At 36.6% G+C, this 24,638-nt stretch overlaps 3 protein-coding genes across 6 annotated transcripts; 2 read left to right on the top strand and 1 right to left on the bottom strand.

The window, feature by feature from the left end:
- Positions 1-571: 571 nt before the first annotated feature.
- LOC103958396 lies at positions 572-2,551 on the top strand. Its single transcript, XM_009370648.3, has 2 exons — positions 572-751; positions 1,463-2,551. Exon 2 carries the CDS (start codon positions 1,489-1,491, stop codon positions 2,278-2,280), a length of 792 nt encoding a protein of 263 aa, XP_009368923.2. The 5' UTR covers positions 572-751; positions 1,463-1,488; the 3' UTR covers positions 2,281-2,551.
- A 272-nt stretch (positions 2,552-2,823) lies between these two features.
- LOC103958395 (protein FLOWERING LOCUS D) lies at positions 2,824-7,581 on the bottom strand. 2 transcript variants are annotated; one of them, XM_048590397.1, is made up of 5 exons: positions 5,735-7,581; positions 4,383-5,144; positions 4,238-4,283; positions 3,989-4,107; positions 2,824-3,705 (listed from the first exon to the last, which is right to left on the bottom strand). In XM_048590397.1, exons 1-5 carry the CDS (start codon positions 7,479-7,481, stop codon positions 3,671-3,673), a joined length of 2,709 nt encoding a protein of 902 aa, XP_048446354.1. In that variant the 5' UTR covers positions 7,482-7,581; the 3' UTR covers positions 2,824-3,670. The 2 variants fall into 2 exon arrangements, with proteins under 2 accessions (XP_048446354.1, XP_009368922.2); XM_009370647.3 differs by having other exon boundaries at positions 3,989-4,110; positions 5,735-7,580.
- Positions 7,582-9,502: 1,921 nt separating this feature from the next.
- LOC103958393 (exocyst complex component SEC8) lies at positions 9,503-24,517 on the top strand. 3 transcript variants are annotated; one of them, XM_009370646.3, is made up of 28 exons: positions 9,503-9,746; positions 9,837-9,898; positions 10,324-10,427; positions 11,770-11,982; positions 12,275-12,448; positions 12,994-13,098; positions 14,430-14,539; positions 14,986-15,153; positions 15,924-16,080; positions 16,176-16,282; positions 16,387-16,691; positions 16,816-16,979; positions 17,116-17,231; positions 17,605-17,675; positions 18,909-19,039; positions 19,141-19,190; positions 20,020-20,120; positions 20,617-20,729; positions 20,904-21,011; positions 21,287-21,484; positions 21,705-21,790; positions 22,317-22,503; positions 22,614-22,691; positions 22,909-23,010; positions 23,548-23,622; positions 23,736-23,831; positions 23,919-23,968; positions 24,057-24,517. In XM_009370646.3, the coding sequence occupies exons 3-28, from the start codon at positions 10,386-10,388 to the stop codon at positions 24,142-24,144; spliced, it is 3,195 nt and encodes a 1,064-aa protein (XP_009368921.2). In that variant the 5' UTR covers positions 9,503-9,746; positions 9,837-9,898; positions 10,324-10,385; the 3' UTR covers positions 24,145-24,517. The 3 variants fall into 3 exon arrangements, with proteins under 3 accessions (XP_009368921.2, XP_009368920.2, XP_018505676.2); XM_009370645.3 differs by having other exon boundaries at positions 9,842-9,898; XM_018650160.2 differs by lacking the exon at positions 9,837-9,898.
- Positions 24,518-24,638: the final 121 nt, after the last annotated feature.

Genomic DNA, 24,638 nt, shown 5'->3' on the forward strand with positions numbered 1-24,638 from the left:
ATTAATGAAGGGCGATGTGGAGTTTTGAAGTCCAATTTGTTCACAAGAGCAGTTTATCAAAAATGTGATCAAAAGTACAACTATTTGTCAAAAATTCATTGAAATAAGAAGATCACTTGTATGAAAAAAAAAAAAAACAACAACAACAACATAATAGACACAAACGATGTGTATTTCACAGATTTAAATCTCATCCAGATTCAAATTGTGAGAATCCTAGAGATACTCACATCTTATCCATTCATTATGCATTGTGCAGTAAAAAATCAATTAATTTTTTATTTAAAATTAAATATAAATGGTACCTGACGAAAACTGACTGTACATCTTATTCATTTATTATACATCGTGCAGTAAAAAATATTTAATTTTTTATTTAAAATTAAATATAAATGGTACCTGACGAAAACTGACTGTACAATGAACTAGCAAGGATCCCAGTGAATCCGGAGAGGGGATTAGTCCAATTTTCCCCTTTCGTTTTGCCTATATCGGTTAATCCCACGTGGAGAGCACGTGAGATTGTCAAATCCAAAAAAATAAATAAAACAAAAAGGAAAAAGTAGATCGTTTTGAGTGGTGGTTGGGTTATGAATGGACAGATGGAGAGATATCATCATCGGATTTACGGAATTGCTGTCTCCCGAACAAATGTGCAGCTGCGAACAAAGCTTCAGGCGATTCAAAACCAGATTATTCTTCTGCAATAACACACCACCTCACTAGGGTTTCCTGTGACCTATTACTAAAGGTACCCATGTTTTTTTGCTCATATATCTTTCGTATTTGTTAGTTCTTCAGCTTTCTGTTTGGATAAATCAATGAAAAATCGGATTCTGGGAATTGGGTATTGGATAATTTGTTGCTTCCTGAGATGGGTATTGATTGGAATTTGAAATCTTTAATTTTTGTCTTTTGGGTCAATGGTTTCGTATTTCCGGTATGCGTAATGATTTGGAAGACAGTAGGCAAGTAATTTGATTCGAAATCTGCACGCGAAAGATCGAAAATAATCTGTAAGAAAATTGATGGGGTGGAGTGGAGAATGACTATTTTGGAGTGCCAATCTGCTCCCCAAGAATATCAGGTCGCCGATAAATTTATCAATGCAGGCAGTTGAAATATAAGTTCTTGTTTTACAGTTGAGGTATCATTGACTTGGCGCAAAACCGAGCTCAATGGCATTCTAGGATTCATAAAGCCAACTCCACTTAGTGGAATAAGCTTTGTTGTTGTTTTACAGTTGAGTTCTTTCGACATGTCTTGAACTGCATTTGATTTTTAAACCACAATAGTATAGATTAGTAAAGATGGCTCTCAAGTGCCTTTCGATGTTTAATTTGTGTATCGATTAGTAAAGATGCACGAAGCCACAAAGTGAATCAACGGCATTGATTTATTATTTTCAGGTTTACCATTTAACTTTTCTGACTTTCAATCTTCAATTTTTTGACACAAACAGGATGAACTGCCTTTGGCTATGAGAAGATGCATGAATTCTCCACCGCGGATGGCTTTATGGAGATAACTGAAGGCTTGGGAGAGATGATTAGCTACGTTGCAAACGAACCGTCAGTAGGGCTTTTTTATATTCAGCAGCACGTACAAAATGCAGCGCCCAATCTCGTTAGTCTTAGAAGTAATGTTGTGGAAAAGTCTCGTCAAACAGCTTTGCACACTGAGGATTCAGAGGATTCCATAGCTACGGTGAGATCAATGAAAGAATGTGGGGTCCCCATTGCCGATGAGATGATTAAAGATATAAAGAAATCTCTAGCGCTTATGTCAACAAAGAAGCCGAAGAGAGGTGTAATCCATAAGCAAACATCAGGTTTTCAGATGGGAAGAACAAGCTCTTGGAAGCCAACAAGTTGGGTTCGTAACCCAAGCGATGCCCAACAGGATACTGAAAGCGGTTATTTTTCGAATGTGATCAAATCTGCCAGACAAAAAGCAAGTGGTTTCAAGTGGCCGCAACGTGATCCTGAAGAATTAACACAGACCTCTTATTCTAACCCATCACTATCGGTTGCTTCTGCAAGCACCAGTTCATCTATGCTGCCGGATGTAGAAGCTGAGGAGTTGCCCTTGTCGTGTCCTGTTGCTGACGAACCACAAGAAGAACAAGCTGATGAGAGCTTGTCGACTCCTCCTTTATTACCAATGGCAGAAAACTATGATGAATTCAAGGCTGATAAAGAAAATAAACTAAAGGAGTGGTTGGAAGGAGCTGGTAACCTAGATAATTGCAGAGGAACAAGCGATGCGGCAAGATTTTAGCTTGTCAATGTTACGATACTGAAAGAGCTTTAGCCTGTGCATACTGTCGCGTGTTATTTTCTATGGGTGGTAATGTACACATGGTATTCGATTATTATGTATACTGTAAGAGCTTACGGTATTTGATTATGATGTGTGGATAGAGAATAATGTGGATCGCTATAAGGAATCTTGAATTCCGTCGTGCCAGGAGTTGTATATCCGCTGTGACTCACTCCATCTTGTATCGCAGAAAAACTAATGAAAAAAGCTTGAAAATTTTGAGTTTTAACGATTAGGCTAAAATGAATAGTACTATAATTGACTTTTTAGTGTAAAAATGTAGTTTTTCGTTAAAGTAAACAATACTGAAAGTTTTTTGTTAAAGTTACCCTTGTATCACAGGCTCGTGGCATTGTTGTGCTCTTGAAGGATGTACCGAGTCAAATTCAATGTAAAGCTAATGGATCGAAATGTGAGAGAGTTTTCTTATCAACAATTGTCATCCATGAGATTTGTCACCGTTGAACTGCGAAAGGTTAATAAGAATTCCCGTCCCAAATCCTCAAGAACGTCACGCCCAAAACCTAATTAATCATTCCATTGCTTTAGAAAAATGCTTCTTGCATCTTATCATATAAAATCTTGTCTAAATAGTAGTACAAGGGAAATCGTTAAATCATGATCGGAAATCTGTTTACATTGTTTTGCAGTTCGGCTTAAAAATCTACATTGTAAATCCGCGAAGATTGCTTCCTTCACATATTAACCGAACAAGTTGTGGAACTGGAAAGATCACAACTCAATGTATCATTCCACCAGTCAACAATCACTGGCGTCTCATAATTAAAGCCTCGGCCATGGGCAGCACCCGATTCTGCTCACCGCAATCTGCTTGGCGACAACTGTCAGAAAGTAGGTATAATGGAGGCATTGTCCATGAGGTTCATCTGAAGTCCTAGGACAAACATGTCACCATGATTCTTATCTCCATTCTATTCAGGCTTGTTGAAAGACCGGGACGGAGTTGCTCTTCCTCAATCTTCAACTGGATGCCACATTTCTCTTTAGCCTCAGTGGTAGAGAGCAAGCGGCACAAATTTCTTTACAATTGGGAATGGCAGCAGTGGTTATCCAGCAAAGAACATGCTGAGCAGAATATAGATCTTGCGAGGCTGGTAGCAGAAACTCGGTATAAAGTCTTCATGGTGGACGGCCACTAGTCACGTACTCAAAAGTGAATGGGAACCGTCCCATATATTGGGCAAAAGCGTGTGCACCAGAAGGGCCAACTACCAAGGCCAACGGATATAAATCTCAAAGCTACAAAATGTAAAAATGCTCACTGATATTCCACTTTCGAGGTAAAGAAAATTTGATGATATCTCAACGCTCAACAGAAAAAGTTCATCTAGTCAGTCTTCAACATGTCAGAATCGTTTTGCCCTAACAAAATACGGAAAACAATGTGAGATGTTTATCGGCAGAAAGTATTATTGAATTTGAAAAACTAATGCAGAAGAAAGATACAAATTTAAATGCATTCAACTGAGAAAAAGTAAGAACAAAACTTAAGAAAAGAGAGACAAACTTAAAGATAAGGAAAGAAAAAAGAAATCAAGGACTTTCTTGCACGCCGGCAAAACAAATGGGAAGACAATTCGGTACCACTAAATCGTTTAATATGCATAGAGTGATAAAAATATGTAAAGGACCTCCCCAAGTTTACCTGGACCAAGTGTGCTGGAGGGAGCCTGACTTGTGGTAGTTTCGTCTGACACTTTACCATTAACCAAGTTTGAATTAGCAGAAGGGGCTGACCCATTACCAGCGCGTATTATTTTGGCCCTTCTAGGAAAATAAAGAAAAATAACAAGAGAATAAATTGATAAATTAATCTAGTATAAGAGATTTTTCTTGTGAGAAAAAAGAGACACATGAACTATATCTAAACAACACAAGATTTCAGAACACATACCTGACTAATTTTTTTTTCAAATTGCCAGCTTTCAGCTTTGATGTCCCTACAAAACCACTTTAATTGTTATTCCCATTTCTACAGTCTAATAATTCTCACATTTTTAAGGAAACCATACAGATAAAAAACAGCATTAACCACTCACCGGACTTTAAAGCCAATGAAGTTGAAGCAGGTTTGCGATTACCTCTCTCAGCTTTTATCAAGGCAATTACAGAATCAGCAGTAGGCCCCAATCCTTTTCTCCCCACCAGCTTCACTCCCAGATTTTCACAGAGGTAATTTAACCTCATCTCATCACCCCCTCGCACCTCTCTGAGGTCAAGAGCCTGCTGCCTAGATAACAAGGTGTAAACATGAAGCTGCTGTTGTTGATTGAAATGTGACTGAAGCTGTTGAAAAAGTAACTTATTTGAATGCGGCTGATCAGGGTTTGAACTGTCATGACTCTTCTTTCGAGGCTCATTAAATGTCACTCTTAAAACTGCCGTCGACTTAGGATCAGCATTCCTTCGACCAAAAATAACAGAAAAACTCCCAAATTCTAAATCAGGCTCCCTAAATAAATCTGCAAGGACGGAAGCACAAGAATGGGCGTTCTTTGATGGGTTCCTGTTAATTTTTATCCTCAGGGCTCGAGCATTAGCATAGTGAGCCATATTGGCGGCTTCTCTGAGCCCACTAAGAAAGGCACCATGCATGGTTGCAGGATATCTCCGATTGGTAGCCTCACCAGCAAAGAAAAGTCGTCCATCTCCTACACTTTCTGCTAAAATATCATAATCGTCTCCTGATGCCCCTACTGCAACATTAGAATAAGACCCTAGGCTGAAGGGATCACTTCCCCATCTGGTACAGATTGTTTGGATGGGCTCTGGGACAGTAATTCCTTGTGGTTCATAAATACCTGCATTGATTTATGTCAGCACCTCATAAAAAATAACTTTATAATCAGCAGCCGCCTAATGGTTGAAATTTAGAAACTTGAAAATGCACCACCAATGATACCCAGAATAGTGATTGAGAATAGTCGTGATTAGACATGGCAAAAATCCAGAACCGGGTTTAGTGATTGTCTGTTTATTCCCAAAAAGGGAATTGTTATTAGCACTCCAAAAATCTCATTTGGCACTTCAAACTTTCTATAATTAGAAACAAAAATACACTTGTGAGGAGTGTAGAATGAGATTTTTGAAGTGCTAATAACAATTCCCCCCAAAAATTATATATTCTAACATGTAGATCATTATTTGTTATGACAACTTCTATTCCATAACTAACTGTTGGGTTAACTATCGAACTTGAGGAACTTCATATATGTATGGGAACTACGACTTCTGAACATATCATATGACAAAATTCTTTAAAAATGAAATCATGTTGAAACCATATGTCTTTTTGTAATTTGTAGTCAAATATACGAGAAAATAGCAGCCACTTATGCCAAAAAGTCAAAGCCACAAATCATACAATAAGTTCAAAGAATGAAAGGATTACCCTTGAGAATCTGAATAACCCGGGTCACAGCATCTGTAGGGGGCATGGTCTCAAACTTATGTGCAGCTTCACCTGCTACTAAAGCAATCAAAAGGGGACCGCCAGCAACTGTTGCATAGCTGTAAAACAGGAAGAACTCCCCACGACGGCTTGGATCATCGGAAAGGTGGCCAAAGGTCTCAAGATCTGTGCCCCAAAACACATGAGGAAAAAGCATTGCAACCTTATTCAACAGTCCGAACCCCAACCTCTTTATTCCATCAAGCTTCCTCTGAGGCAACTCTGGATTAAACTTGATGGACCCACTCTTCAAAACCCCAAGTGGAACAGTGCACAAAGCCATATCACCCTTAAAAACCTGGTTGCCAGCAATAACCTGCACTCCATCACTACCATACCTAACGGTATTCACCACTCTCTCATATAAAATCGGCACATTCTCTGCCAAAGCCTGCACCAGCCTTCCATTACCTCCAGGCAAGAAGCAATGGTCCCCTCCCATATCATATGGATCATCTTGGTCCCAAAATGCAAGTGACAGTTTAGATATTAACCCTGCATTTGCATATTCCAAATTTGCAAGATGCCAATTAAACAAGTTTGTCTCCTCAGCATTCACTGCATCCCAGAACGTTTCCAGTGCTGCACCAAGAGACACATCAACTGAAACACCCCCCATTAACTGCCTAAGGGTACTTGCCTTATCTAACAGACGGTTAAAAGCTGCTTCCACCTTCATATCCATATCAGCATCTACAGGCTTCCCATCTAAACTATAAAGCGGGCACTTGTCTCTCACTTTATGAAGCACGTCACCCAACTGGCGTGCAACAATGCCGAGTGGGTTCCCTAATGTGCCAGTTAAAACACTTCCACCTAAATCCGCAGCTGCACTTACCCGAATTCCTCCCTCCATTTTCTTTGTATAAACCCGTCCACCCGCACGCTTCCTGCCTTCTAAAACAGTCACTTTAAACCCAAAACGCATCATTTGCCTGGCAGCAGCCAGACCAGCGAGCCCAGCGCCAATCACAATCACATGTGGTTTACTGGGTTCAGCCGGAATCTTCTCCTTGATAGCCGGAGCAACCCCAAAGTTAATATATCCATGTGAAACTAGATACTTGTAAGTCGAGTCCAAAAGGGAATGGTAATGCTTCGGTATAGAATCAACAAACATCTCTTTAGTGACCCAATTCAACACATTTTCGCGCCATCTAGCAATTATATGGTTTCTAATGAGAATGTAATTGACCTGCTCTATTCCCCCAATTACTCGAATTACCCCGAAATCGATTTCCTCTTCAGTGAGGGAATCAGCAGGAAAACCAGCCGAGAGCGCGATCAGCGCCTCTGCTGTGGAATCCTTATTGATCACAATGATCTCATCGGATATATCAGGCACGGTTCTTGCCGAAGAACTAGGGTTTGCTACATTATGTCTAGTCGAATGAGCTGAAATTGAACTAGAAGAAGAAGCAAGACCGTTACCATTACCGTTCAAAGCCCCGTTGGGAATCAGAGGTAGCTGAAACGACGTCGCGACGCGATGAGGCCTGCCGCGTCTTCGTTTCTTGGGGACCGAGAATGAAAGAAGATGGGCGGAGCTAGGGTTTTCGACAGTGTTTGGGATCGGCCCTGCGATTGAATTAGGGTTCGGGATTGGGTTTTCTGGGGGCACAAAAAGGGCGAAGGGGATCGGAGGGAAGGAAGAAAAATCATCGGGGAATTCGTTTGGTGGATCCATGGCAGTCCGGTCTGGCTGTCGCGGTGGTGGGGGCGGTCAGCTGGAGGTGGTGAAGGAGAACAAAGTTGGACTGTTTGGTTCCAGGGAAAAAATTGAGCACGGTAGTTTTGCCAAAGGGGTTTATCAGTAATTTCAAATTATTTTTCGTCTTATCAGTAAATTTCAAATTGAAATCACATTTTCCTTTTTGGATAAATTTATTACTAATTTGTTTGGGAAATGTCCCTGGTTAATAAAATTCTAAAGAATAAGAGATGTATTCAATTAAGAATTTGAGTGATTTTAATGAATTTATAAATTTATGGATTTTTATGGAGTTTAATTGATTTATAGAGATTTTATGTAAAATTTTGATTCAATTCCCTCGAAATCTCATAGGGAGATGTGAGATTTGTGGATGCTTAAAATACACTACGAAATCTCTCCAATTCTCTCTAATTCCTCAACTTTATCAAATTCTTTAAAATCAATTTCTAATTAAATACACCTGTAATGTTATAAACTTCTTTAAAATCATAATTGAATACACCTGAATTTCTAAATATTTTAATAAACTATCTTAAAATTCTAATTAAATACACATTATATTTCAGATAATCACTTAAAATCTTGATTGAATACCCATAGATTCATTAAAATAATTAAAATTCCTCAAAATCCCAATTGAATACACCCTCTAAACAACAGGGTCAAATTAGTCATATTAATAAAAAGTCTTAACCATGCGCCCTATTTTCGATAATTTTTTTCTCATGGCCCTTGGTAATGATGCTTATTACTTTATTTATCATCATTTGATGAGTTTAAGTTTCGAGATTTGTGAAGTAAATAAAACAAATATCAAAATTTAAACTCATTACAAACAAATCAAAATTTAAAACTCATTCAATTATAATAAATAAATTTTTGAAACTTAAAACTCATCTAATTATAATAAATAAGGGTGAACATTATCGCCATTTGAGAGGGATAAGCAAAAATGCACTCCTATTTTCCACCACAACAACTCTATGTAACCACGTTGGCTTTCACTTTCAATTTCTTTTGGCCAAATGGTAATGTTGCAACCATGAAAAAAAAAATTGAAAGTTTTGAAAAGATCCCTTGGTTAGTAAAAAGTAAAACAACAAAGTTCGGGGTGTGATATCCACACACATTTTTTTACTTCTCACATGTCCTTTTAATTTTTAGCCTTTGGATTGGATGAATTAAAGAAAATCAACAGACAGAAATTAACAAAGGATGTGTGAGAAGTAAAAAGCAGTGTGTGGATAGCACAACCCTAAAGTTCCAACCAACCAAATTTAAAAAGTTAAACGATTTCGACTTTGTTGATTCAATTCATAGTTGGTAAAATTCGAACCGATATAATACATAAAAAATACGTATGAATATTATTAGATAATTTTGCTACAAAAATACTTTGAAAATTTCAACAATTTATTTAAATTTTTAATATTTATCTTTTTTAATATTATGTTGAAAAATACCAATAGACTAAGTAAATTTGATATGTATTATTAGAAATGTATTAAAATAATGCTTATTAAACGTGAAAAGTACATATTTTTTTTGTCATAAAAACGTGAAAAGTATATATATAAGTGTATAATAGCACACATCATACTATTTGAACTTAAAATATGTATAATTTAACTAATTATTAAAAAACATAAAAAAATGCAAATATTTTTAAAAAAATACTTATTTATGTAATTACATATCATAAGAAAATCTACTATTTGCCCCTAATATATCTAATTGCTTGATATTAAGATCATATTAAACAAGAACATTTTGGTATTTTCACACCAATGATTCCCTTTTATAAAAATAGCTATTTCATTATTTTATCCGTAACAATCCGACCCGTCAATATCCAAATACTCCATATTTAAACTTAACCAAAATAATTAAAAAATAAAAAAGAAACTTGGTTGAAAGCTGCAGGCGCTTTGTTTCATACTTTTCTGTTCAACCTCTCCGTTTCTGGCAAACCACCGATCCAGTTGGCCATTACACACCACCGTCGCATTCCGATCCGCTGCCACGAGCTCCGACCTTCAATACGCCTCCGCCTCCGACGACCCGATCCATATCTAGCTCCCAACTCGACCCAACCCCAAATCCCAGCTCCGAAGCACTCTTCACTCCTCCACTAATCTTCCATTCAATTCACTTCCGTCCGAACACAGTTCTACATCTCCAAGACGACGCCGTTTTCCGTTCAAGATTCAATTACGGACATTGCCGCCTCAATAATCGGTGATCATTTGAATTTTTTCAAAGAAATTTGACTGTTCATTTTTCAATGATTATCGAATTGACATATGTTATTTATTGGTTTGTTGGAAGCTTAGGGTTTTTTATTTCGCGGAATTGCTTTGTTTTTGGAGTTCTTCGTACGGGATCTAGAGGTATCTTTTGTTTCAAATCTTTACCTTCTGTTTGGTTGCTGAGAAAGTTGTGGGGAAATTAAAATTGAAGGGAAAGTTTGAAGTGTTGCGGCTTCGGTTGCGTTTTTAGTTTTTGGGTATTAGAATATTCAACTCAAACTTGCATAGTAAGTTGTCTCGAGCTCAGATGAAGATATTCCACCTCCACCGTCAAGGAGATATTGCATATGCATTTTGGAACTGGAATTTCAGTAATGCCATATTCGGTTGCTCGCAATTTGGCGAAAAATTAGGAAAGAATTTTGAATTGGAAATAATTTTTTTGTTTGTTTTGGTTAATAAAGAGAAATTAAATAGCTTAATTCAACAAAGTATTCTGAAGATGGCTTATTTGAATTTATTGTTCCGTGCTTATTAATTGAATAAACCATGCCCTTTAATTTCAGTTGGGACTGAGTTGTGTGGGAATGAGGTGAGTTTTACAGCCCTGCCGAGGTGAAATCTCACTATGGGACTTTTTGATGGATTGCCCGTGTCTTCAGACAAGGCAGTAAGTTCAAGTCACTTATCTTATTATACCTGTTAATGACTATTTATTGGGTTATGTGCACTGGATATGGAGCTCATATTCCAGTTTTCACATGTGTAATGTATACCTATCGGAATTGAAATATTGTATTCACATCCTATAACAAAGAAGATGACACACAACATCACGAAAGTGAGATTTTATAATTTATATTATTTACAAAAAAATATATACAATGATTGAGGTCAGTTAGAACAATTACTGTTCTTTTGGATAGCTAAGATGATGAATTGGAAAGCCTACTAGATAGTAGTTCCAACTTTTTGTACTCGGAAGAAAATTCATTTTATCTCTGGCAAAAGGGGTTTGGCGCAGATATCTATGGTAGGAATTTTAATGTGTAAAAGGGTTTTGCATAAAGTTAACTTTTGACTATGTGTAGAGTTGGTTCAATTTTCTTTATCCTTGAAATGTCTTCAGAATTCACGACTGTGTTCTTTATTCGATTGTAAATAAAAGACGCATGTTTTAGCTGCTAAAAACTTGGCGTTTTATTTTTCCTTTTGTTGCTGTTGGTGCATATTTCTCATTTCAGAGTTCTAATGAATATATCTGTTTTGAGTCAATACCAAAAAGGTTCTTGCTAAAAATTTGATTGACCAAAATGTGCTGTGTCATCAATTCATGGATGTTTACGGTTTGATATGGGCTTAAATTTATACCTGCTGCATGCTACTTATCAATAACAAAAAGGGATTTACTATATTTTGCAAGTTTGACTTGATCCCAACACTCCTTGCTTTTTTTTTTTTTTTTTTTTTTTTGAGGATGCATTTTAGCTGGACAACACACTGTTTCACTTCATCTTATTTGTTGTGACATTTTTGATCTTTTGTGTATACTTCCTGCACACCCAGTGTCACCTGTTTGGCATATCTTACATAAAATTGGGTAATAAAAAAAATATCGTACAGAATATAAAAGGTGAAAATCCTTATAATTTTCTTCAGTAAAACTGGAGAGGAACAGTTTATCAGTGATTCTAAATTGAAAAATAATATTAGGAAAAAGTGTATGGAATCCACATTAAAATAATTCTGCTTATCAGAAAAAGAGCTGGAGATTTATATATATTCATGCCTTGCATTCTTCATAATGTTACAATATTGGAACAATAACAATACGCTTATGATGTAAAAATCTTTTACGTATGGAGAATTCACTGTAATATCTAGAAGCATGCACCAGCATATGAAAACAATCATTCCATACAGATTTTAAACTTTATCATGCATGATTTGTATGCATAGTGCTTCTTGATGTTACTTTCTCATTTTTCCTTCTTTCATAATGGTAATTTCAGTATCTGAGGGAAGAGATTGCAAAGATAGATGAGAGCTGGGCTGCTGCTCGTTTTGATTCATTACCTCATGTTGTTCATATTTTGACATCCAAAGATCGTGAAGGTGACATCCAGGCTTTGAAGGAGCAAAGTGATGTTGTTGAGGAGGTTGTGGATGAAGTTGTGCATAATTATCACAGTGGCTTCAACAAAGCAATTCAAAATTATTCTCAGGTCTTGTCACCTTTCTTGATCAAAATATTTAATCTATTTGTCCATTTTTTTCTGTAATTTTTTCAATTTCATATATTTTGAGCATCTGCGGTGATAAGAAACTCAATCTTGTAGGTGCTCCAATAATTCATCTGTTTCCTGACAAAACAAATTATTTGTGAAAATATTTTGCTTTGAAAATGCTAGCATTTTAATAGTTTTTTTGTTTCTGATTTTGGGGGAAGTGGAGGGTTGTCATAAACAAGAGTTGACTTTTGCATACTGCTATCTCACTCTACTCAATTCCTTCCAGATCTTGCGGTTGTTCAGCGAATCTACTGAAAGTGTTGGTGTCCTAAAGGTTGATTTGGCTGAAGCAAAGAAGCGTCTCAGTGCCCGTAGTAAACAACTGCATCAGTTATGGTACCGGTCAGTTACTTTGCGTCACATAATATCCCTCTTAGATCAAATTGAGGGCATATCTAAGGTTCGTCATATCTTTTTTTTTTTTTTAATTTATTAATTTTTATATCTTTAGACCATATCGGGCTCAGTAGTGTTGGGATTATTTCATTCAGTCACTAGTATTTGAACTCTTGACCATGAAGTTAGCTTTTTGGAGGGTGTGTCAACTGCACTCTGCTCAATCCGTTGTACTTGAGTTGCAGTTGTATTAGTTTGCTCATTCGTATATAAATTCATGAGCATGCATACATACATGAGTAAATTGATGAGCATGTATGCATGTATATTTTGGTTTGAATTTTGAAATAATTTGTTAAAACCCTGACCTTTACAGCTCACGAGATAGAAGTTCATGCCCACACGCTCACATCTTACAACTCATTATTACTTAGCACTGTAGCTTCAGATTTAACACATATGTTGTATGGTTTGATACGTCTGTATTGTCTGGTATCCATACTGTTGTTGAACTACCAGCGATAAAATTGTTCCAACTGAATCAACTTCATGCCATGAATGTTTGAATTCTAAAGATTTATCATCTATTCTGGTCAAAATGTGGCTCAGGTTCCAGCTCGGATTGAGAAGCTGATTGCCGAAAAGCAGTATTATGCTGCTGTTCAATTTCATGTTCAATCAATGTTGATGCTTGAAAGAGAGGGGCTTCAAACGGTAGGGTTTCTTTTATATTAAAGAATAAAATATTATCTTCTAACAGTACATTTGTCAACTACTTTATTTGTTTTCATGTAAAATGTTACATAATGTTTTTCCTACTGTTTTATGGTGGCTTCGTTGAAACTTAGTTTCTTCTAACTATACTAGATCCTAAACAGTTTGTCCCATTGTATTCTCAAGTTTCATTTATGCCTGTCTGTTCAGTAATAATGGTGTCAACTTCAAGCTTCAACCATTTTCTTCATCCAATATATCATGGCGTTTCACCATTTTGCTTCTATATATTTTTAAATTGTTAGCTTCTCTGCAGTGACAAGGCCTGGTGGCACTATTTTAATGATATTAAATATTGCATTATTATCTGGTTGATGCGTCCTTAAAGGGACTCAGATCCTCTCCGGATCATTTCTGTGGGGATCCTCCTGACTGATTAATGTCATCCGTTGATACTAATCCAACGGCCAAATGAGTTTCACGTCTTTTCTCTCTTTCCGCTACCCTCTATTCTCCTTGCTCTCTTCCCCTCAACTCCTCTTTCTCCCTCAATTCGAAGCACCCGACCCGCCGCCACCATGTGATGAACTGGATTTGAATCAGCATCCCAAACTTCCCCAGAACACTTCCATTTTTATTCTGATCGTGACTATGGTCTTTCACTGAGTGTTGGATCATTCTAATAGCCCTTAAAGAAATAGTCATTTTAGCCAATTCTATAGCTAATCTCCAATAGATGTTTAAATACTTCAAAATCTTTTTCTGGACATCCACCCTCCACTGTAGTTCCACATCTTACACAACCCAGCAACCCACAACCTCCCTTGCTGCAAATTCTTCCTCTTCCTGTTGAATAAAGTCTGAATTAAAAGGACCTACAAAGATATCACTGAACATACTGCAAAAATTAAAGATTCAGAGATAAGAAACACAAAAGTTAACAAGGAATTTAATTGGGGTGGGCTGGGGCTGAAGAAGATTGAGAAGATCCGGGTGTGGCGGTGGTGGGTGCTTCGAAGTGAGGGAGAAAGACGAAGAGTCGAGGGGAAGAGAGAGAGAAAGAGGTGAAAATAATTTGGCCGTTGGATTTGTATCAACGGTTGATATCAATTGGTCAGGAGGATCCTCACGGAAATGATCCGGAGAGGATCTGAGTCTCCTTAAAGGTGCATCTGACACTAAAAGTTCTTAAAGCTATCAGAACAGGGTCTAATAGAATTTCATGCTCTCGTATTTTTTTTCTTGATGCAATTTAGCTTTGAAGAAATATTTCAAATGTAACACTGTTCTAGTACTGTATATGAATCGGTAGTTATAATTGATTGGCCCAGGTCGGTGCCCTTCAAGACGTTCGCTCTGAGTTGACAAAGTTGCGAGGAGTTCTGTTTCATAAAGTGCTAGAGGATTTGCATGCTCATCTTTACAACAAGGGTGAATATGGGTATTTACTTGTGTTTTGGAGTTTTTTTCCTTTTGGATACTTTCATATATTTTGCCTCGCTTTAAAAATAGTACTTTTTAGGTAAAAAAAAAAAAGAAGAAACATTTTACTTTATAGTTTTCAGTTGTTTTGCATACTTATGGGGTGGCTGGGATGTTCTGGGTTTTAGCCATTGGAGGATTTGTTCACAATCTACAGGTTTCTATTTCATGTTAGCTGGGCATTGTCTGTTTGTTCCTGCTGCTGTGAGAAACTATACTTATATAAACTTGTGATGATTTTTATAGAACTCTACCTCTCTGGGGGCATTTATCTTCGTCTTTTGGGGAAATCGATGATTGATCAATTTCCTAGCTTTGTATCTCTTTTTATCCTGTGCTATACTCTCAAAAGCTATTTCTCATATATGTTGTCCTTCTGCCGATTCGTGCCGATTCTTTCTTCAGTTCAGATGCTTTAAGTTTGCAAGAATTGGATGATGAGGTACCAACCACCACCGCTGCTGTATTGACTAATTCACAATCCCTGTCTCGAAGAACCAGGCTGTTAAAAGGTGACAATCAGTTCAGTATTCAAGGAGATGGATCATATAGGACAGGTTCTATTGATGGAGGGTAAGATTACAAAGTTATTTGTAACGGCTTGAACCTACTATGTTATTGTTGCTGGGATTTTCCTTCAACATGCATTATTATCGCATTATTTTCATATGAAAGTTATATTCCTTTGTAAAGTGTGGATTCTTTTGTTTATACTCTATAATAGAATCAAAGTTCACAATGCCTCAAATTCTTATTTGGCATTTTTTCTGCTGCTGCACTATTTTATGTAGTTAATTTCTTCAAGACCCTCCTGGATAGTTGTATATTAGTTAGGAATTAGGATAATAGCATCCATCTTCAAATAAGAGGAAGGTTCCCCATGAGGTTAATATGTTGGATAGAATATTTTTTATTGGCTGCTAAGTACCTGTTTAAACTAGTTTTTGGAAAGAAGTTAAAAAAATGTCACTACAGTGTCTTGGTGGTTATATGTGGCTAACTGTGGGTAGGCCTCCATGATATTCTATAGAGGTGTGATATCCACACACCCCTTTTTACTTCTCACGCATCCTTCTAATTTTCGGCCGTTGGATCAGATGAATTGAAGAAGATCAAATGACAGAAATTAACCAGAGGTGTGTGAGAAGTAAAAAGGGGTGTGTGGATAGCACACCCCTACTCTATATTGCCTTTTGCAATATTCTTTTTCCATCTGCTCAATTGAAAGTCTAAATCTAAAATGTATGAATTAAGCTTATAATTAGAAGATTGAATTCTTAATATTATTATATTGTGCTTTTCATTTGGTAATTCTATATCTAAATTCTGAATGTATTATTCAGTTCTTCTTTTGATGGAGTTGATGAGGAGGTCACTTTGGAACTGCATGAGGAAGCTACCTCAGATGGGCAGACATCAGTGAGGGTCAATGGTGATGTCAAAATTGTTCCTCGTGAGATGCCAACATGGCTTCAGTATTCCACTCCGGACGAATTTCTTGTATGACAACTGTGATTGTTCATATCTCATGTTTTCTTTTCAATGAGTTTCTCTTCTTTCGTTCTGAAAGTTCTGGGGTTTTCCTTTGGATTTAGGAAGCAATAAAGAAAAGTGCTGCTCCACTTCATGTCAAGTATTTGCAGACCATGGTTGAGTGCCTTTGCATGCTTAGGAAAGTTGCAGCTGCTGGTGCTATAATATGGTTTGTTGTCTGGTTTTACTTTTATCTCGTTTGGTTGGTCATCAGTTGTATTTCATCAAGAATACTTATTAACTTCTTTGATATTGTGTTCTTACCCATAACAGCCAAAGATTGCGACCTACAATTCATGAGATCATCACATCCAAGATTAAAGCTCATGGTGAACTTGCTAATTCTTCAAGGTCTGGCATTGGGCAAGCTTCCCGAACAACAGCTGGTTTACATTTCATGAAGGGACAGTTACAAAGTTATCAGTTGCCAAAACAGAAGCGTCAGAATGGGATATTACTGTCTGGAACTCTATTGGCAGTAAGCCCAGTCTCATCTGTAATGGCTCCTGCAGGGAAAGCACAAGCCATGGCAAAAGAACTTCTTGATTCAATTTTGGATGCTGTTGTTCGGATATTTGGTGAGATACTTTTCAGTTTTTAATGTGTTCTTATTTCTATTTTCAGGTTCTAATGATGTGAATATATATAGTATACATATATATTTTCAACATTGAAACTAATTTCCCTAGCATACTTATTCAGAGAACCATGTTGTTGTTGGGGAGCTTTTGGAATCAAAGTCCTCTGTTCAAATAGACATGAACACACCAAAATCAATGCCAACAGATGTAAATTGGAATACTGATTTGGAAGCATCTCAAGTTACTGGAGGCTATAGCATTGGTTTTTCCTTGACAGTATTACAGGTAAACTATCTGTTTCAAGTTTTTAATGGTTAACTTCCACATTGTGTATCCTCTAAAGGAAATGCTGTGGAGGGACATGCATGTCAGTTCTAAAACTGTCTTTTTATTTTTCCCTTTTTCTTTTCATGTGTTAAAGAGTGAATGCCAACAACTTATTTGTGAGATTCTGCGGGCAACTCCTGAAGCTGCATCTGCTGATGCTGCTGTACAAACAGCTAGACTTGCAAACAAGGTCCCTTCCAAAGACAAGAGGCAAGTAAATTGGTTTCATATTCATCTAACCATGTAGTGTCACTTAAGTTATTGATTCTGCTTGATAGGATGGCGGTTTTCTAGTTTAATAACTTATGAAATCGCCACCAGGGGGCAGTGGTTCTAAAAAGCTTCATAGTAGATGTTTTCTCTACCACTTGGGTTTGCTGAATGAAACACATGTTTAAATGAAACAATTGTGACTGGTTGGAAAATTTTAATCCACCATATATGCCAAGGATTTATATATATCGTTCTATAGATATGATGTCACTTGTGAAATTAGGTCCCTTTCTTACAATTCAGGATATATCTCCTTTTGCGAGGAGTTACTGGACTTATGCCTTTTTTTCTTCATGATAATGGGTTACAGGGATGATGCAGAAGGGGGTCTTACCTTTGCTTTTCGCTTCACAGATGCTACTATTTCTGTTCCCAACCAAGGTATGCTTGATTTTGCGCCTGCAGTACTTAATAACACTTAACTATCTAGCGTAATGATGAGTCAAAGAACACCGTGCAGTAATTTATGAACGTCAATATACTGTCTATCCGGGTTACAAGGTCAGCCTTATCTAATGGATAGCGTCAAACTATGGCAGCCTTATCTAGTAAATGTGAATGTTATGATTATTGCAAGGTTACATGGACTCTTCACTTCACCTTGTTCCTTGTACCTGTGTCAATAAGACATGATACTGTTAAGGGGTATGCGTATGGCATTAGGAACTGCTGATGCATAGAACACCTTTGGATAAATACAAACCCTGATGTACTTGGGTGTGGACCCTCACATGATTCCCATAATCAAGTACATGTCACAAGTAACATCAATAATTTTATAAATTCCTTAAGAAATGAGTTCTTTCTCTATACTTAGTTGATAAGCTACTTGTTAATTGTGCATATGAGAAGAATAAATTCACATGAGAAATCTGATGATAGAAGATTTTTACTTCTGAGGTTCTCATAGAGACTTTTGATTTTCACGATAGATATGATACAGTTTGTCTGATATGTGTTACTACATAGGTACTGATATAGTACTTGCGATGATTGAGCTTGTCTGATGTGTGTTCAAGGTTACTCAATATATTAATGAATTGAATCATTGATTGTGTCATAAGACCCTGGTGTCCAAGCCCCAATCGAATTATTGCTTTGATTATTTATTTTGTTGCCGGTTCTCATATTTCTGGAGATTAGCATGACCTTGGACTATACAGGGGTGGATTTTTCCAACAATGAATCATTGTGATTTTTCACCAAGAATAGAGCGACCTTATTGATCAAATCACTTTCACCTTTAACTTATATAATTGAGATGCTCCATTGTATGTAACTGAAGATACAGTATATATTGAAGAAAGATGCCCTTTCCTCCTTCCACAAATATAAGTCAGTTTGTATGTCGTGGGTTTTTCAAACCATTGCTTTATGGTGTTTGATGTCACCACCAACCTTCAAGTTGGAGCGTTTTCATTTATTGACCAAAAGAATCACTTACTTCTTAGGGCTGCTTTCTAGTTTAAAAACTCTCTCAATAGGCTGGTGCTTTCATAGTTATATTTTTAAATTCTTCTAGATTCAAAGTTTTCTTCAGTTTTCAACATGTTGCATCTGACATTTCTGTTAGTTAGTAACATGTTATGGTGGTCTGCATCTTCCATTCTCCAGGGGTTGATCTCATTCGTCAAGGCTGGAGTAGGAAAGGTCCAAATGTTTCACAAGAAGGTTATGGGTCTGCAGCTATCTTGCCTGAGCAAGGCATATATCTTGCAGCATCTGTATACCGGCCTGTTATTCAGGTTGTTAGGATTGTTCTTAATCATGTCGTTAAACACGAGTTCTGCGATTGTACACAATGGGTTCGTCTTTTGACGTTTTTCTGACTTTATGTGCTCTTCAGTTTACAGATAAGGTCGCATCAATGCTTCCGAAAAAGTATTCCCAGCTAGGGTAAGCCGTAAGCCTCAAAATCATATTGCTCTTTTCTTTAAGTAATTGTGCATATCACTTTATGTTTAACATGCAATGGGCATGATGCTAGTTATTCGCTTTCACTCTATTTCCATTTTATTGCTTAAGCAAATGTTACTTGGCATGGAAAGGATATGCAGAGAGAAGAAAATTCTGTTGACCTTAAATTTGAACTTCTGATCCTATTTTCTGTAGTTAGTCTTGTTGATGACTTATATAAATATATGTTGGTAATGGTCTCTATATGTTGATGCCAAATCATCTTTCTTAATATATTTGAATCTACTAAACCTCTTATGTCTGTTGAATTATATTTAAGAGGATGGTAAAAGTTGCGTCTGTCCAGTAATCTCTCCTGTAGGCAGTCCAATTGCCCATCTGTCCACCAGGCGAGATCCAATTCAGTTGTGCCACTGTAGCTTATAGTTCCTCATAGTCATATTTGTATGTGTATCAAAAAAGATAAAATTGTTCAACTGTTTTTCAGTCTCCTTTTATGCCACTATTGATGCATGAGTTTCCAAATGTCTCAGCCACAAGTTGTAGTCTCGCTAACCCCACACATATAGGTTTAAATATAGTAATTCTTCAAAATTGGGATTCTTTTCTGTTTGAAGTTAGTTCTTAGGCTTAGTGAACTACTGGTCCTGTGATCTGTTTGCTTATTGATCCACAGATGAGTTCGGTTCATCTTCTTTGTTATCTCCATATTTTCTGTTATTATTATCATGAATTTGGGTGTTGCATTTCCTCTTTGTTGCCATTTACTTTTCTGAAAAAATTGTAATACTAACTTCTGAATCTACAGTAACGATGGATTGCTGGCTTTTGTGGAGAATTTTGTGAAGGACCATTTTCTACCCACAATGTTTGTGGACTACAGAAAAGGAGTACAGCAAGCTATATCAAGCAAGTTCTATAACTAATTACTCTACAATGACTTTTTTTATTCTTTTTATTTTCTTGCATAACATGAAACTACATTGATCAAATGATTTCACTCATATGTGCCCTAAACCCTGATAAAACTTGCTTTTAAAATAACGCAGATACTTATATGTATAATTATATAATTCATACATACATACTTAGTTGTAAGCTATATATTTTTCAAGTAATCTTACTCAAGTAAGAGGTTGTAGGCCCATGCCCTTTGTATAATTTCTATTTGAATCCTGTAGACATGGACGCTATATTTTATATAGAGTTTTTATGGAATTGACCCTTAAAAAATAATACATATTCAAATAGATATGATCAGACACCATTTCTGTCAACAATAAGAATTCTACCTTTACTGCCTCACTTATCTGGAGCATTGAACAAAAGTTTTCTTGTACATAATAGAACAGTCACATTATTTGCACTTAAAATTTGATTTTGGGAAGCATTTTAATCCTTATAGGTCCAGCTGCATTCCGGCCCAGAGCACATGCTGCTGCATCTTATACTCCTTCAGTTGAGAAGGGTCGACCTGTCTTACAGGGACTGTTGGCAATAGATTTTTTAGCAAAAGAGGCAAGTTTGAACTTTTCCTTAAGAGAATTTCCTTTATAGTATTGCAGTAGTGTCTCTCTGCTCCACTGCAGATGATTTTTTTTTAACATTGTGCTCAAGTTATTTTAAATATATGGATGAATAATCTGATTTAATATATGGATGAATAATCTGATTTTAAATTATTTACTGCAGGTGCTTGGTTGGGCACAAGCTATGCCTAAATTTGCCATAGACCTTGTGAAATATGTGCAAACTTTCCTTGAGCGAACCTATGAACGATGCCGGACCTCATACATGGAGGCAAGGATGTTTCCCTTCTAACTTTCCTATTATCCTAGCACAGCAGGAGTGATGCCAACCAGACACTAAAAATATATTTAATTACTATAATAGGTGCTTATAGTAAGACTTGAGAGAATGATGCCAACTGTAAACAAATATAAATGTCAACAATGTCCTAGATTGATTTTCACATTTTCTCCTTCATAGGTTCTTGATTTCTAATCAGTACCCTGACAAGTAGTTAGCACATGCCATGATAATTGATCATGAATCCAATTTTTGGTTTTCTTCAGGCAGTTTTGGAGAAACAGAGCTATATGCTCATTGGAAGGTATGATATCGAGCAATTGATGCGTCTTGACCCAGCAAGTACATGTTTACCAATTTCCCTTGGTCAGTCAAACATTGAAACCCATGCTTCGGATTCTGAAAATCTTGAGGTTGAATTACAATTAAGCGACCTATTATTGAATTTGCGGCCTATTAAGCAGGTATTTCAGTTGGCCGCCTGATGTTTACAGTTGTTCTTTCTACTCGAATGATTACAACTTATTGTTATCATTTATTGTTTCTGTTTTTTTCAGTAAAAGATGTTAGACTAATTTCCCTTCGGATTTTGTAGTAGTGAGGCCTTGCTGATGAAGTAATTGATTAATTTGTTGAATATTTAGATTATGGATTGACTTTCTTTTCCAACTCTGCCTCTCACAGGATAATCTAATTCGTGATGATAACAAACTAATATTGCTGGCTTCCCTTAGTGATTCGTTGGAGTATGTTGCGGACTCTATTGAAAGGTAAGCCCTCATCTGGCTGGATTTTTTTTTTTTTATTAGATCAGTGGAGTTTGTAAGTGATCACATAGTGGACAACAAGAAACTTGTTAGTTTAATTAAAAGCAGCAAGATCCTATTTTTAATCCCTATAGTCCATATGGCAATGAGTTGTGTTATTTGAGATTAATGTGGCAAGAGTTATCGTATATAACAAGCTATTATGAAAACAATCATGTGTCTCGTGTGGATATGATACTGATGATGCTCCTTTGAAGAAAATGCTAGTGTATACCCACAAAATTATGTTGTTTTTATGGATGCGAAGAATCTGTTTCCAGAAGTTTTTCCCTTCACTCCCTTGTGTGAAGTTTGTTATTTATTTTCAGAAGTTTCTACAACCCCTTTATTTTTCTAATTTTTTTTTTTTTTCAATTTGTACGTGTCCAGTTTCAACCTCAAACGTAGAATCTTTTTTATGCTTGAAATCTTTTCAGTAGGCAATTTATCCATGATAGATGAATGAGCACAACTGTTGTTAATTATATAGGCTTGGGCAGACAACCTTCAGGTCTCCAAATGAAGTAGAAGAGAGTGGTACGAACCGTCATCAACGAACAACTAGTGCTGCTTCTAGGGATCTGGTATCGTTTGCAGATGAGTATAGAAAATTGGCAATTGACTGCCTCAAGGTTTTACGTGTTGAGATGCAATTGGAGACGATTTTCCATATGCAGGTATGTGATATTTAGTTTTCATATATAGAGTCTACTTTGAGAGTGATACTTGTTAGAATTGTCCTGTAATGAAAATAGCATCGGCGGACTGAAAATTGTGGTTTAAACAGGAAATGACAAATAGGGAATACATGGAAGACCAGGATGCAGAAGAACCAGATGATTTCATTATTTCACTTACTGCACAGGTCAGTATATTCATGTCCAGCTTAAGCAGATGGGAGACGTTGGATCAATTGTACTTTTCTTTCTTGATTTGGAGAGAAATCCTAAATAGGAATTATTATACACCATGTCTTTTTTTAAAGGATATTTACTTTAATAAAAAATTAATTCTTTAAGGACCAGTAATTTCTGAGTGCCACATGCTCTTCTTACATAATATTTGTGTTTCTTTGCCTATAGATAACACGCAGGGATGAGGAAATGGCACCTTTTGTTGTGGGAATGAAGCGAAACTACATATTTGGTGGGATTTGTAGCATCGCTGCAAATGCATCCATCAAGGTTTGTACTTTTTATGGAGTCTTTGAGTCTTTGAATCTTCTGTATGATATATATATATATATATATATATATATATATTTATTTATATTCTCTCATAATCTCGTGCAAAAGTCTGGTTCAAGTGATTCAGCCATTGGATTGGTGCTTGTTATGTCATGCCATCTGAAACATCATGAATACATGCATTGGAAATGTAAAAAGGCTTTATTTTCTCAACAATTTTTGCTGTATTTTATTATCTTCTCTGAACTTCTTGATTCATCAATCATTACAAGTATAAGGAATTGTGCCGAGAAAATATTTCATTGCCTTACGTTACCTTTTTAGCTTTTTGTTGCACCATCATGGAAATCACAGCACGGGAATTCATGAATAGTATTCATCATCGCCCATTTTATTCATTTAGTGATTGAAATCCAAAGAACCGCGTGAAAGAAGGCTTATTTATTATGTGCATTTTATCTATTCCGTCAGACCATAAGTCTTTTCCATCTGTTCACTGCTGAATGCTGATGTGAGATACTGCAATCTTAACAGGCTTTGGCTGATATGAAATCCATCAACCTTTTTGGCGTTCAGCAGATATGTCGGAATTCAATCGCGCTGGAACAGGTAAGTCATTTTTAAAGCCTTTATTCGGACACCCCAAAATTATTGTGATGAGGCTTTCTGGTTCAATCTAAGTTACGAATATTACCCTGTAATAATTATTATTGGCACTGCAGGCCCTGGCTGCTATCCCATCAATTAACAGTGAAGGTGTCCAACAACGACTAGATCATGTCCGAACTTACTATGAACTCCTAAACATGCCATTCGAGGCAAGTTGTTGGTATTGCATTTTTGTTTTACTCTCTATATTTTGGTTTTCCCGTAGTGATCAACATTTTTCACCTGTTTGTTTGCAGGCCTTGCTAGCTTTCATCACAGAGCACGAGCACTTGTTTACGACTACAGAGTTAGTCAATACGTCCCTCTTACCTATACATATCATGGTCATAGTAACTTTTATAGCTGCTGAATAACGTGTAACATTTCTCTCGCAGGTATGCAAATCTTCTGAAGGTCCAGGTTCCAGGAAGGGAGATTCCTGCCGATGCTCAAGATCGTGTATCAGAGATTTTATCCCGTTAGCCATCTTCTGCATTTATTCTCTTTCGTCGAGATTAAGAGTTCTTTGATGTGGAAAATGTGGTAGCATTTATGTAAAAGTGTTGGTCGTACCCAAATTGGCGGATGCAGCGAAAGCAGATACAAGAGTGAATTTTGTGGAAGTTGCCGTGTCAAATTATTTTTGCCGAACTATATAATGATGGCGAGGGTTCCGGTTTTCTTTTTGTTTCCACAATTTGTTAGTGTAGTATAAATTTTTTGTTGTTGCAGTGTGTAAGAAGTTAATGCGTAGTGTTGGTTATGAAGAAACGAAAGCCGATGTAAATTTTCGTGTAAATCATTTGTATTGATTCTCAAAAGCGTCCGTTTATCGAAGAGCTAGGACTCGATTACAGCTCTGCCCGTTTCATCGTTTTGTTGTTTTCGGGTTATGTTCGAATAATTTCAGTTGTCTCAACTAGGAGAATTATCATTCAGTACTACGGTCTGGTAGGTAACGAATTCAATGCCAAATT

Source organism: the organism of the source record quoted next, unplaced genomic scaffold (assembly GCF_019419815.1).
Source record: "Pyrus x bretschneideri cultivar Hongxiangsu unplaced genomic scaffold, Pyrus_bretschneideri_v1 Contig32, whole genome shotgun sequence".
In the NCBI taxonomy this organism is placed as follows: Eukaryota; Viridiplantae; Streptophyta; class Magnoliopsida; order Rosales; family Rosaceae; genus Pyrus; species Pyrus x bretschneideri.